Here is a 13518-nt window from a genome sequence, read left to right on the forward strand (position 1 = left end):
TACTAATGACGATGATAAAATACAAAATTGAAAAAAAGTAATTAAAAGAAAATTAAACGAAAATAAGCTAAAAGAAAAGTGAAATTAAAAGACAATTAAAAAAGAAAAATGGACAAATTTTATGAGTTTTCTTGTAGATATACAATCTTAAAATATACAAAACTGCAATTTCTCGCATCTTATTGAAGAAAATAACGAAAAAAATAACACCAAGCAATGCTTTTAGCGTTTGTATGTTAAGAAAAGGGATGAATTATTCTTAGAACGCAGTTTTTTTTTTTTCTGGAGCGCTCCTTCAAAATAATCTCGGGCAGGATAAAGAATTTCTCTACCCTACCATCACAATAAATGGCTTCTTATGCATTAAAATTAAAACTAAATGAAGACAGTTTTCAAATAACTGCATCTTCACTACATATGGAAAGTAAGTAAAAACACTACCAAAAACAGCATTTGAATGCTATATTATTTACGACAAAAGCAATTTATAACAATCCATCACACTGGATCCGACAATGAATTTCATATTCAATTCCCAAAACGTAGTCATGAATGTGCCTAAGAAACTGGTCAATTATATATCAGTTATCTACATTTTCCGGAAAAACTCAGACAATATTTTATACTTTCATTTAAGATTTCAAGGCTACTGGCAGGTTTTCATCGTCCTTTTTACGAAGAAGCTGCAATAAGTGCATACATAAAACACCTTTTGTGCTTACGTCCAAAATTAAAACTAAATCAAGATGTGCTTTGCAAGGAACAACATCTTGATTACACCAGCGAATAAGTTAAAATATTACAATAACAGAGAAATCATTCGCTATATTATCATCAGCTATGATAGAATCCATTTATAACGACTCATCAAACTGAATATGATATTACAGTAAAATTAACCAACAGCTTAAAAGGAAAAAAGTGAAATTTCAATTTGACGCTGCGGAGACAGGAAAATTTTATTGTAAAATATTGTAAAAATACATCTTCCAAAAATGTGATTGGTGTCCCTCAGATTTTTTTATTTTTTAATTTTGTTATTTACAGTCTTGTGAATCGTTTATAAGATTTTTAAAAACTTTGGATGTTGTTTATAATCTTTCTTTCTTTATATTTTTGTTATCAATTTTAAACTTTATGGTAATCAATAAATTACATCAAATTGTTGGAAATCTCTAGGAATAATTGTAGCATATAATAAGTAGTAACGTTTGGGATGTCAATGATAATTTCCCACGGCCTATACTATTCAATGGAGATATTTATGTAATAGGAACATGAAGAAGTTTATAAGCTTTCCACTCTATGAAAAATTATAATTTTTAAAAGATCTTTGGACGTGAATGAAGTATAACTAATTATTTTGTCATTATGGAACATCAATAACAAGTAAATGGGGCCTGATGTTCTTGATATTTGGCTATTTATTACAGTAAAATAATTTGAATTAGTTGTAGCTTTGACAAAAAAAAACCAACGGCGTCACTTGGGAAGGGAGCGCATTTCCTCCTCTAGATTTTGGAACTTGGTGGGATGTAGATTTTGAACCCATTTTTGGTATTTTCATTGAAAATTTGAGAAAAATCCCCCACCCATTTTGAAAAAAACACCCCACCAAGGCCGTATCCAGGGGGGGGGGGAGTTATACTAGGGGGATTTGAACATATATTTTTGTGAATCGTCACTACTGACTAGCCCCCCTCCCCTTCCATTTATCTAAACTACACCAGCAAAGCAATATTTTAGTTGTATGAATAGCTTTACCAGTCTCTGTGACGAATACCAATCAAAGAATGTACCAGGTATGGACAGGTAAAACAAAAGTTCTGACATTTGAAGTACCAAGGACAGTTAACACAAAACACGTTGTTTGAATTGCTTAAGTGGAAACCCACACAACTATGTCTGTCTCAAGAAATTAGAAAACTCGAGAAAATCAACTTTCCATTAAAAAAAAGACCTTATAAAAACTAAAGATAGTACTGGGCTTCAAATACAAAAAAAAAAATCCGAATAAAATTTTCAATAGCTTACAACGATATGGAAGAATTATTTTCCTTGCGTAGCTAATTTTAAATAAGTTAAATGTTAAAAATATAGAACATTCAAAAATATAGTAGGTTAAATTAATATTATGAAAGGGAAGGAACAATACGGTTTTTAACCCTCCCAAAATATTCCTTCGATTCGTAAATTAGTCGTAAAAATACAGCTGAATACCGGTAAAAAGACTCTTATCCCCGTCCCCCGAAAAAAAGTTATGTTGGTAAAATCCCCACCCCAGACGGAAATCCGGAACACAGCCTGACGTGTATATAAAATAGCAGAGTCGATTGCTGAGCAGATTTTGAAAATTCATGATTTGTGTACAAGAATGATCGCCATCTAGCTTTTACTAGCCCGAAAATAGATGTCGTCTTGATTTTTTTTACGGTATATAGCCCAACCCTGAACCTTCAATCATACAAGTTCAGCATAATTGTTTAACTGAGGTTCAAAAAAATTCCAATATGTTTATCTTTCAGCTAAAATTCAGCAATGAGGTGAAAAGTAAGGCACCTGGCAAAAAGGGATAGGAAAGAGAGGCTTGATACCCTTCAACCATTTTGAATCTTAAAAACGGCACTAGAACGCTCCACTTCGAATCAAATGACCTCTCTCTGAAATTTCTGCGACTACCCCTCCATATGAAGTGGCTCTGTACAAAAAAGGAAAAACAACTTCTAAGACGATTTCCAAATTTACTGAAAAAATAGTCCCGTGACAACACATTATAACCTGGCCAATGGTTAGTTATTACTTAGGCTAGATTTCAATGTATTTCCAATGGTAACACAGATTAAACATTTAGGAGCACATGGGTTCAAACTTTTTGGCAACAGGAGGGATCAAAATAATGTTTCGATGGGAGAGGGTGAATCATTTCACAAAGTGTGTTTAAGAACAGAATTTTAAAACTAGGCTTAGGGATTCTTCGTATTGACCTTGGTTAGGTGTTCCCATACCTGCTTAAAAGAAGGTCTGTTTAAGAGACCTCATTTCAAGTCTGGTAATAAAGCAAAATTAACTTACCGACGCGTTCTAAGAGGGCATGGAAAAATATATAAGAACGATCAATGTTGTTTAAAAAAAATTAAAACAGAGTAGCAGAAAAACTTTAATAGCAGAAATAAAAATTAATAGCAGAAAATATAATAGCTGAAAAATTACAATAATAAAAATAAAAATTAATAGCATAAAAAAGGACAGCGGGAAAATTTCAATAGCAGACATAAAAAATAATGGCAGAAAAATTAACAGAAAATAGAATAGAAGAAAAAATGAGGCAAGAACAATTTTCATAACACAAAACTCAGCTGAAAAAGTCTCGGGCAATAATCTAACAGTTTACGGAAGGAAAAGAAGCTCAACCGTACAATATAAAAGAATAGAAAAAAAGAAACGTATAAAATAGAATATGAAATATGATAAATTTTGTCCCTAAAAAAATATAATAGAAGAAAAAAAGGAGACAGGAACAAACTTGATAACACAAAATCAAACTGAAAAGCATGCAGCAATAATGCAGCGATTTATGGAAGGGAAAGATACTCAACCGTGAAATACAAAGAATAGTAAGAAAAGGATGCTTTAATACAAAAAGAAACCTGTAGTTAAAAATATAAAAGAATGACAAATTGTGTACGGTCATGCTGATCGGTGACAGTTCTTGTCACAATAAAAAAGATAAGGCACTAAACATATAATAATCACAGCCATAGCTACTGTCATACAAGTTTATATGCAAACTCAAAATAACAAAAACAGAGTCAAACTAAAACCTAAAAATTTGTATATCCAACTTTCTGAAAAAAAAACAATCAAGTTCAATTTAAAAAAAAATTTAAAATGAACAACCAACAAAAAGAATAATGAACTAAAACAAATATATATGTACAATTATTGAAGAGAGTGTAGTATTAAAAACCTTGACGAACGAGGGAAGGAAACTATTTGCGTAACACATAAACTATTTGCGTAGCGCATATGTCGTAATGTTACCGGCTGAATTTTAAGAACCAGTTCAGCAACTTGTTGCAAGAGCCGTTGGTGCAAAGGGAGGTGCTCAGGGGGGAGGGGGAGGATTTCACGTACCCATGGATTTGCTCAATTAGCGACACCAAACTTAAAACACAACTCATAACGGCATGCCGAAAGAGTTGGAAGGGACAATTGTTTTAAAAGCGAGCAATAAGGAACTTTGGGGGCTTTTCAAACTGACCGAAGAGCTCGGCATTGGATCCTTTCAGGCGGTCGTTCTAATCCAAAGTCAGGTTGTAATGCCGAACAGGACAAGTATGAAGGGAGGAGCAGGAGAAGGGACTTGCATAAGAATTATCCGAGTGATAGATCATGAGTTGCAAATAGCAAATATATGAACAGGATAGACTTGGAAATGTGCACCTTTTTTAGGAGGGGGAGGGGGACATACCTTTATACATACTCGGCCAATCCAAGTTATGGATGGCTAATACACATACACCTCTAACCTGACTGCCTAAAAATACAATATAGGACTTTGGCCCAAAAATAATTAGAGGCTTTTTTGCATTCAACCTAACTATTACCTTAAAATGTAACAACGCTGGAACACATTTTATTTCATATTATTAAATGTCTTGTATTCAAAGAATGATTTAGTACAGTTAGTTGTCATAAAGTAAAATCATAATTATAATTTGTGATGTTGCTACCAAATTACTTTTAAAAAGAAAAACCTGTCAGTTTATATCTGGGCTTCCACACTCTCAGTAGATGCAATATCAGTTGTTAATGCCCAAGATCAAGAGATAGTATGTCTAAATTAATTCTAAATCTATATTAATTCTAGATTAAGATTAACTAATTCTAGATTCTATTTTAATTAATTCTAGATCTACATTAATTCTAGATCACTAGCCCTTCTAGGACAGGAACTCCCATCCACCGATTTGTAGGCCATATGCTGGGGTAAAGAATTCAATCTCGATGCACATATGTACGGGTTATAGTTATTACAACTACAAAATTGTCATAACTATTTCTAAAGCCAATTGAAATGAACAAAGAATGTAAGAAGACAATCAAACAGTTCGTGGTAACGAACTGTAGTAAGGAGCGACCCGGCTCAATAGTAACCGAAGCTCTAAAAATAGCCTTGCCAATAGTTAAATCAAAAGAATCGCATTTTAATGCTGATTCTAAATATATAAATTTCCTCAAGATTAGTCTTACCCGTCAAAAGTTACGAGCCTGAGAAAATTTGCCTCATTTTAGAAAATAGGGGGAAATACCCCCTAAAAGTCATACGATCTTAATGAAAATCACACCATCAGATTCAGCGTATCAGAGAACCTTATTGTAGAAGTTTCAAGCCCTTATCGACAAAAATGTGGAATTTCGCATTTTTTGCCAGAAGACAAATCACGGATGCGTGTTTGTTTTTTTTTCCCAGGGGTGATCGTATCGACTCAGTTGTCCTAGAATGTCGCAAAAGGGCTCATTCTAACGAAAATTAAAAGTTCTAGTGCCCTTTTTAAGTGACCAAAAAATTGGAGGGCATCTAGGCCCCCTCCCACGCTCATTTTTTCCCCAAAGTCACCGGATCAAAATTCTGAGATAGCCATTTTATTCACCATAGTCGAAAAACCTAATAACTATGTCTTTGGGGACGACTTACTCCCCCGCAGTCCCCGTGGGAGGGGCTGCAAGTTACAAACTTTGACCTGTGTTTACATATAGTAATGGTTACTTGGAAGTGTACAGACGTTTTCAGGGGGATTTTTTTGGTTTAGGGGGAGAGTTGAGGGGGTGGGGTTACGTGGGGGGATCTTTCCATGGAGGAACTTTTCATGGGGGAAGAGACTTTCAATGGAGAGGGTGCAGGATTTTCTAGCATTATTTAATAAAACAATGAAAAAATAAATATGAAAAGTTTTTTCTACTGAAAGTGAGGAGCAGCATTAATACTTAAAAAGAACAGAAATTATTACGCATATGAGGGGTTTACCTCCTCGAAATACCTCGCTCTTTACGCTAAATTATTTTTAGTAATTTCAACTATTTATTCTACGGCCTTTGTGACTCAGGGGTCATTCTTAAGGAATTGGGACAAAATTTAAGCTTTAGTGTAAAGAGCGAGGTATCGACGAGGAGTGAGCCCCCTCATATACGCAATAAAACATGCGAATATAGAAGTTCGCTACGTAAATTAATTCGTAAGTTACGTATATTTTTTACTTATGAAAACGTTAGTAAAAAATTAAAAGTTATAGTTGCCTTTTTATGTAATCAAAAAATTGGAGGGCAACTAGGCACCCTCTCTCGCTCCTTTTTTCTCAAAATCTTCCAATTATAACTATGAAAAACCCATTTAGCCCAAAAAAATTAATATGCAAATTTCGTTTTAATTATTTATGCGCGGAAAGCCAAGATTAAAAATGCATTAATTTAAAAACGTCCAGAAATTAAACAAAAAAAACAAGTTTTTTAAAATGAAAGTAAGGAGCGACATTAAAACTTAAAACGAACAGAAATTACTCCGTATATGAAAGGGGCTTTTCGTCCTCAACGCCTCGCTCTTTACGCTAAAGTTTTTTAAATTTTTAAGAAGTCGAGTTAAGAGGAAGAGTCAAACTTTAGCGTAAAGAGCGAGGCGTGGAGGACGAAAAGCCCCTTTCATATACGGAGTAATTTCTGTTCGTTTTAAGTTTTAATGTAGCTCCTTACTTTCATTTAAAAAAACTTGTTTGTTTTTTTGTTTAATCTAAGTAAGGCCGAAGTCATCTCAAATTTGAAATCCGTGTTCAAGGAGAATATGATAGGCAGATCTTATATTAAAAGAATCAATAGACAGCCATGGTGTTCCCTTTTAAAACAGTAAATGCATCGAGTTTTTTTCTTGAGTTTTTTTGTAATTAATGTGCTTGTTATGTGCTATAATTGTGTTTGTGTGCTTATTCTATGAATTTTAATTTTGTTTTGTCATTTTCTGTCTTCCTCTCCTTTTCTCTCTCTTCTTTTTTTCTCTGTTTGTTATTGTATTTACAACAGGCCGTAAACAAACTTAACATATCACTTGAATGATGATCTAGAAGAGATCCATGGCTCAACCAAGCAATCTGAGGCAACTGAGACAATAAGCCTCAGTTAACTCAGTATGTCCAAAAATTAAATAATCATAATCACACATCGTGACAATTCTGTCTGTAGTCAAGTGAAGTGAGTGGGAATAGAAACACGACAATCCATGGAGTAGGGGAGGAGACCCGACCTGAGCTATCACAAAGTTGAGAGGCCTAATCAAGAAAAATAAGTTTGGCTGATCTGTACATCACTTGAACGATTATTTTGAACGAAGGTTCTCAAAACTGTCGCACAAGTACACTGTTAACATACAAAATGAAATAAAAGCCCAATGTCGGATTATAGATCATTTTAAAATCCAGTTTAAAAATTCTGAGTCTAAAACCAAGCATATTTTATGTATACTACATAACAAAAAGATAATTCGATTATAGACCATTTTAAAATCCAGTTTAAAAACTCCGAGTCCAAAACCACGCATATTTTATGTATACTACATAACAAAAAGATAATTCGATTATAGACCATTTTAAAATCCAGTTTAAAAACTCGCATATTTTGAAAGTCTAATCCACGCATATTTTATGTATACTACATAACAAAAAGATAATTTGATTATAGACCATTTTAAAATCCAGTTTAAAAACTCCGAGTCCAAAACCACGCATATTTTATGTATACTACATAACAAAAAGATAATTGGATTATAGACCATTTTAAAATCCAGCTTAAAAACTCCGAGTCCAAAACCCCGCATATATTTATCCGCTACACAAAAAACAAATTATTGGATTATAGGCCATTTTAAAATCCAGTTTAAAAACTCCGAGTCCAAAACCACGTATATTTTATGTATGCTACATAACAAAAAGAATTGCTTCAGACAAAGAATTGCTTCAGCGGGATTCAACTGGACAAAAATGGATCAAGCACCAACCCTTCCCGGAATAAGTGCTAGTCTTTCTAAACAGGGCAGCAGTATAATTAAAATAGCAGGCCTAGTTGCTTCGGAGCAACTTGTTTTATTTTTAACACCTCTTTCGGGCCTCTTACCAATACAATAAGGCATAATGGCTAACTTACCTGAAAGTCAATAATCAATTTTAGTTCACCTGCTACTGATTCATCCTAGCCTATGAATTAACGAAGCTTCTTGGCTAAAAAGAGTCCTTGCGTTGGACCCACAGCTAGAATCGAACCTCGGCCCTGCTTTACCGAGCAGATATCAACCCACTGTGTTTACCAAAAATAAGTAAAATGAACGTCAGCTCTTGATTATCCCCAACGGCTGGAAGAGCATAGCTCAAACACTACCTGACTCGATGAAGATTTTTTTAAACATTCCAAAATTATCTGACAACAATGTATGAGACATAATTAACGATAAATGTGATAATTAACTTAATAGATAATTAAATAAGATAATTAATAAAACAATTAATGATAAATAAATCGGGCTTCGAAGCTATGATGTTAGCAATTTCAAATTCGAGGATTTATTTTTCAAATATTTATAATTACGACGAGTAATTACCCATCCTAAATTACTTTGTCGAATAAAGTAATAGTAATCTAGCCAAGAATATTTTGTAACAAACGTTTCGAAAAGAAATTAAGTACAATAGTTGAAATATTACCCGACTTGATGAGAATCCAATAAATTCAAGAAGCTTGAGAACCTTTGCAGGCAACATGGATATCATCAAATTGAAAGCTCCAACCCCCATTCTCACTCCTGACTCAAAATGCATTGTATGTTTATCTTCCGAAACATCACGGTTCTGCAGGATTTGCCAACATTCCCTATAAACAATTGTGCTGATTAAAATAGCACAAAAACAAATATTAAATACATTATTTTTAACGTTAAACACAGAATATACCATAAAATATACTTACGAATAACATTAGATTATAAAAACTCAAATATACTTGATCATTACATTGCCACATTGAAATACATTTATACAGCCCTATAAACAACTGTGTTGAATAAATTAACTGAAAATAAATATTAAACAAAATATTTTGATGTTTAATACAAAATATACTATAAACCAGTGGTTCCCAACCTTTTTCGGTCCGCGTACCCCTAGTCAAGGCCCAAAAAGTTTGCGTACCCCTTTCTTGAGAATCGTTGTTTTATTTTTTTCTTAACTAAAATCAGATTTTCAAAAACAAGAGATTTATTGTCCAATATGACGGTGCTTAAATGTACGTACAAAATCAATGAGAAACTTGAGGCTGCTTTTTTGCTAAAATATTATCAAATCTTGGCTCGATGTCACTAACGGCAATTATAAGGTCATTTTGTACACTCAGTCTGTTTCTGTGTTTGGTTTTGATCAATGACATTGCCAAAAATGACACTTCACAAAGGTAAGTGGATCCAAATGGTAACAAAGCAGACATGGCGATTTCACTTAGTTCCTTGTATTCTCCTTTCACCTCCAGCCAAAACTGGGAAACAGTTACATTTTGGAATTTCAGTTCTAAGGCGCGATCACTGGCAAGTTCGATCAGATTCTCTGTAAGCTTGTCACTAAGACCGGAGCTTGAGGTCACGTCTTCAACAAATGGATTTTGGATCCAATCCTGCGTTCTATCTTGGTTCATAATCGATGGGAAATATGACACAAGTTCATCTCGCAACTTTGTCAGATGCTCCCGAATACAATCACAGATTGTGTTGAGGTTATCAATTTCACTATCGTCCGCAAACTTGTCAAGGGTCGGGAAGACACTAACGCTGTTTCTTTGAACCTTTTTAAGCCAGAACTCCAATTTCTTGATGAAAGCACACATCTTCGAATTCAGGGAGAGTTCGGCCGTCCGGAAACCTTGCATTGACAGATTCAAGTCATTCAGTTTGTCGAAAATATCCGCAAGATAGGCCAGCCTGCAGACCCAGTCCTGGTTTTCAAAAAGTGAACTGAATGCAGATTTTTGCTCCAGAAGAAACATATGAACTTCTTGTCGAAGCTCAAAAAGTCTGTTTAAAATCTTCCCACGAGACGACCAGCGAACTTCTGTGTGCAGAAGTAAATGTTGATGTTCTGAACCCATCTCTTGGCACAGCAACTTGAACATTCTTGAGTTCAGTGGTCGGGCTTTGATGAAGTTGATCACTTTTACAGCCTCGTTGAGGGTCTCGTGCAGATGTGCGTTCATCCTTTTCGATGCAAGAGCTTGCCTGTGAATGATGCAGTGCAACCACTTCACCTTTGGATTTTTCTTCCTTATCCAGGCCATGAGCCCATTATTTTTCCCTGTTAGGGCGGCAGCTCCATCACTGCAAACTGATAGACACCAGTCCCACAAGATGCCCCCTTCTGCGAAGAATTTGTCAATCACCTTGAATAGTTCTTCTCCTGTTGTTCTTGACTGTAGGTTTTGACAAAACAGAATATTTTCTCTTATGTCAGAACAATCTTGATATCGAACAAAGACGATCACCTGGGCTTCACCTGACACATCCGTGCTTTCGTCAAGCTGTAACGCAAACATCTTCGTCAACTTTATTTGCTCAATAACCTGCATGACAATATCGCTTGCAATGTCTTCTATCCTTCTTGAAATGGTATTGTTCGACACAGGTATAGACTGAAGGGCAGTAGCAGTTTTCGTGTCAAACATTATTTCACTGACTTTCACTAGTGCTGGTAATATCAGACATTCGGCGATGGTGTGCGGTTTTTTCTGTTTCGCAACTAAATATGAAACAGCATACGAAGCCCGGAGAGCCTTTGAAGAAACTGATGCCACTTTTGCAATTTCCAAACAGTTACTAGCGAATGCTTCTTGTTTACGCTTGAAAAACTCTATGGGCTTACCGACATGAGAAGGGTGCACAGTACTGAGATGCCGGTTCATATGCGCAGGTTTCATGGAACTGTTGGCCAAGACTTGACCACAAAGAACGCACTGTGCATTCACTGGATCAGACTTTGTCGCACTAAATCCGAGCCCTAGGTATTCTGACAAATATCGACGCACTTTGACCGACGATTCGTCATATTTCTTCTTCTTAGGTGCAGGTTCAGAGTTTTGGGTACCATCATTCGGCTTCTTGTTATTCCTGATCAGGAATCTATCCATCTTTGTTTGCAACCACAATTCACGAACTTCGTGTTTCAACAGATGACAAGATACTGAACTCGCTGAGTTTAAATCGAGACCTTACGGCTATGGAGAAAAATTAGCATCGAGACCTTACGGCTATGGAGAAAAATTAGCGGGTTACTGAAAGCGAAAGTTTTGAAAATGAGTCTGAAATTACGTACAATGGGTTATGTTATCTGATTTTGAGGGAAATGTTGGAACTGAGTCAGAAACAAGTTTTAAAGATATAGACTAAATTAATTTTGGGACCTTCGCGTACCCCCTGCGAGGGTTTCGCGTACCCCCTGGGGTACGCGTACCACCGGTTGGGAACCACTGCTATAAACCATACTTACGAATAACATTAGATTATATATATATTCAAACATATTTGTTAATTACAGCTAAAACAAGTTTATATACATTTTAAATAAAATATAATACTCATATCCCACATTTTCTTCTGGTAGATATGCTGATGATTAAAAATTAGGTGCCCCTCCCCCTGAGGTAGAACCTTTCCCTAAATTTAGCCCCCGCCAACCTTTTTTTTTACTCCGTAAAAGTTAGATCGGTTCCTGACAAATCAATAAATAAACTGCAACTACTTGTTACTATAGTAATCTGCTTTTTTTACTATAGTTTACTTTTTCCAACGAACATTACTGATTTGACTGTTTTTTTTTTCTTTTTCTATCCTAGTCAATGAGACATTCGAAGGGACTAAATGTTTGATCATATTTGCTTTCCCTTCTTATCTGCGTCTACTTAAAAGAAACAAAAGATGAAAAATATATTAACAGTAAATGTCATTCATGAGCGAAAGAAAGATAAAGAGGCGAGCAACAAGTTCCCCTTCTAAAATTTCGCGATTCATTGATTGCTATGAAAACTTCCAATCCTTTTTTTTTAATCTTCTTTTTTCTATTTTTTTTTCTCCCACGAAAAAAAAGCTACTTACATGCGTGATTTCAGTATGACAATTACCATGACATATGTTTACTGTAGTCGTCGTTATTACTTATTAAAAATCAAATTCTATGTCCTAAATCGGATGCGAGTACATTTAAGACACAATTTTTTCCACCATATTATTTTGTTCGTAAAATTCAAAAGCATTGGTCTAGTTCCATCAGTCAGACCACCAAATTAACATACCATAATAAAACATTTTGTGTTCTAAGAAGAGAAAATTAAGTCCACAAAAAAAGTATATTTAGTCGGTAGAGCCAAGGTATTATGATTATTTCATTGATAATGTTTTACGAAAATTAGATGTGAAGGAACGGGTTTGATATCTTATTAAATAAAAAAAAACAAGTTTTTTAAACTGAAAGTAAGGAGCGACATTACAACTTAAAACGAACAGAAATTATTCTGTATATGAAAGGGTGGTCCCCTCCTCAATGCCCTGATCTTTACGCTAAAGTTTGACTCTTCCTTACAACTCTACTTTTTAGAACAATAAAAAACTTCGGCGTAAAGAGCGAGGCTTCGAGGAGGGGACAACACGTTTCATGTACAGAATAATTTCTGTGCGTCTTAACGTCGCTCCTTACGTTCAGTTGAAAAAACTTGTTTTTTTTTTATTTAAATTCTGAACGTTTTCGAGTTAATGCAGGTTTTGATTTTGGCTCACCGTACATGAATAATTAAAACGAAATTTGCTTACTAATTTTTTTTTGGCTAAATGGCTTTCTCATAGTTTGGATCGGACGATATTGATAGAAAAAGGAATGGGGGAGGAGGCCTAGTTGCCCTCCAATTTTTAATTACTTAAAAAGGCAACTAGAACTTCTTATCTTTTTACGAACGTTTTTATTAGTAGTAAACATACGTAACTTACGAATTAACTTACATAACAAACTTCTATATTTGTATACTTTTATTGGGTATATAAGGGGGTTCGCCCCCTCGTCAATGCCTCGCTCTTTACACTAAAGCTTGAACTTCACCCCAATTCCTTAAGAATGACCCCTGAATCACAAATGCCGTAGAATAAATAGTTGAAATTACTAAAAATAACTTTAGCGTAAGAGCAAGGTATTGAGGAGGAGACGATCCCCCTTATATATGTAATAGTTTCTGTTCGTTTTAAGTTTTAATGCTGCTCCTTACTTCAAGTTGAGAATTTTTTTTTATTTATTTTCTCTTTTTTTTTTAAATAATGCTAGAAAATCCTGCGCCCCCTTCATGGACATTCTCTTTCCTCGTGATAAATTCCTCCATGGAAAGATCCTCCCACGTAACCCCTTCCACCCAACGCCCCCCACCGAGAAAAATCGCCCTGAAAACGTCTGTACACTTCCAAAT

The 13518-nt window shown here is 34.9% G+C and overlaps 1 protein-coding gene across 3 annotated transcripts in view; it reads right to left on the reverse strand.

The window, feature by feature from the left end:
* LOC136024995 (tetratricopeptide repeat protein 39B-like) overlaps positions 1 to 13518 on the reverse strand; it is a 139130-nt gene that overhangs the window by 24626 nt on the left and 100986 nt on the right. For all 3 annotated transcript variants that reach the window (XM_065700623.1, XM_065700630.1, XM_065700614.1), the window contains one exon: positions 8742 to 8907. In XM_065700623.1, the coding sequence (XP_065556695.1) occupies positions 8742 to 8907 (166 nt within the window). The remainder of the gene's footprint in view (positions 1 to 8741; positions 8908 to 13518) is intronic.

The sequence above is a fragment of the Artemia franciscana genome, chromosome 1 (genome assembly GCF_032884065.1).
Source record: "Artemia franciscana chromosome 1, ASM3288406v1, whole genome shotgun sequence".
NCBI classification, from domain to species: domain Eukaryota; kingdom Metazoa; phylum Arthropoda; class Branchiopoda; order Anostraca; family Artemiidae; genus Artemia; species Artemia franciscana.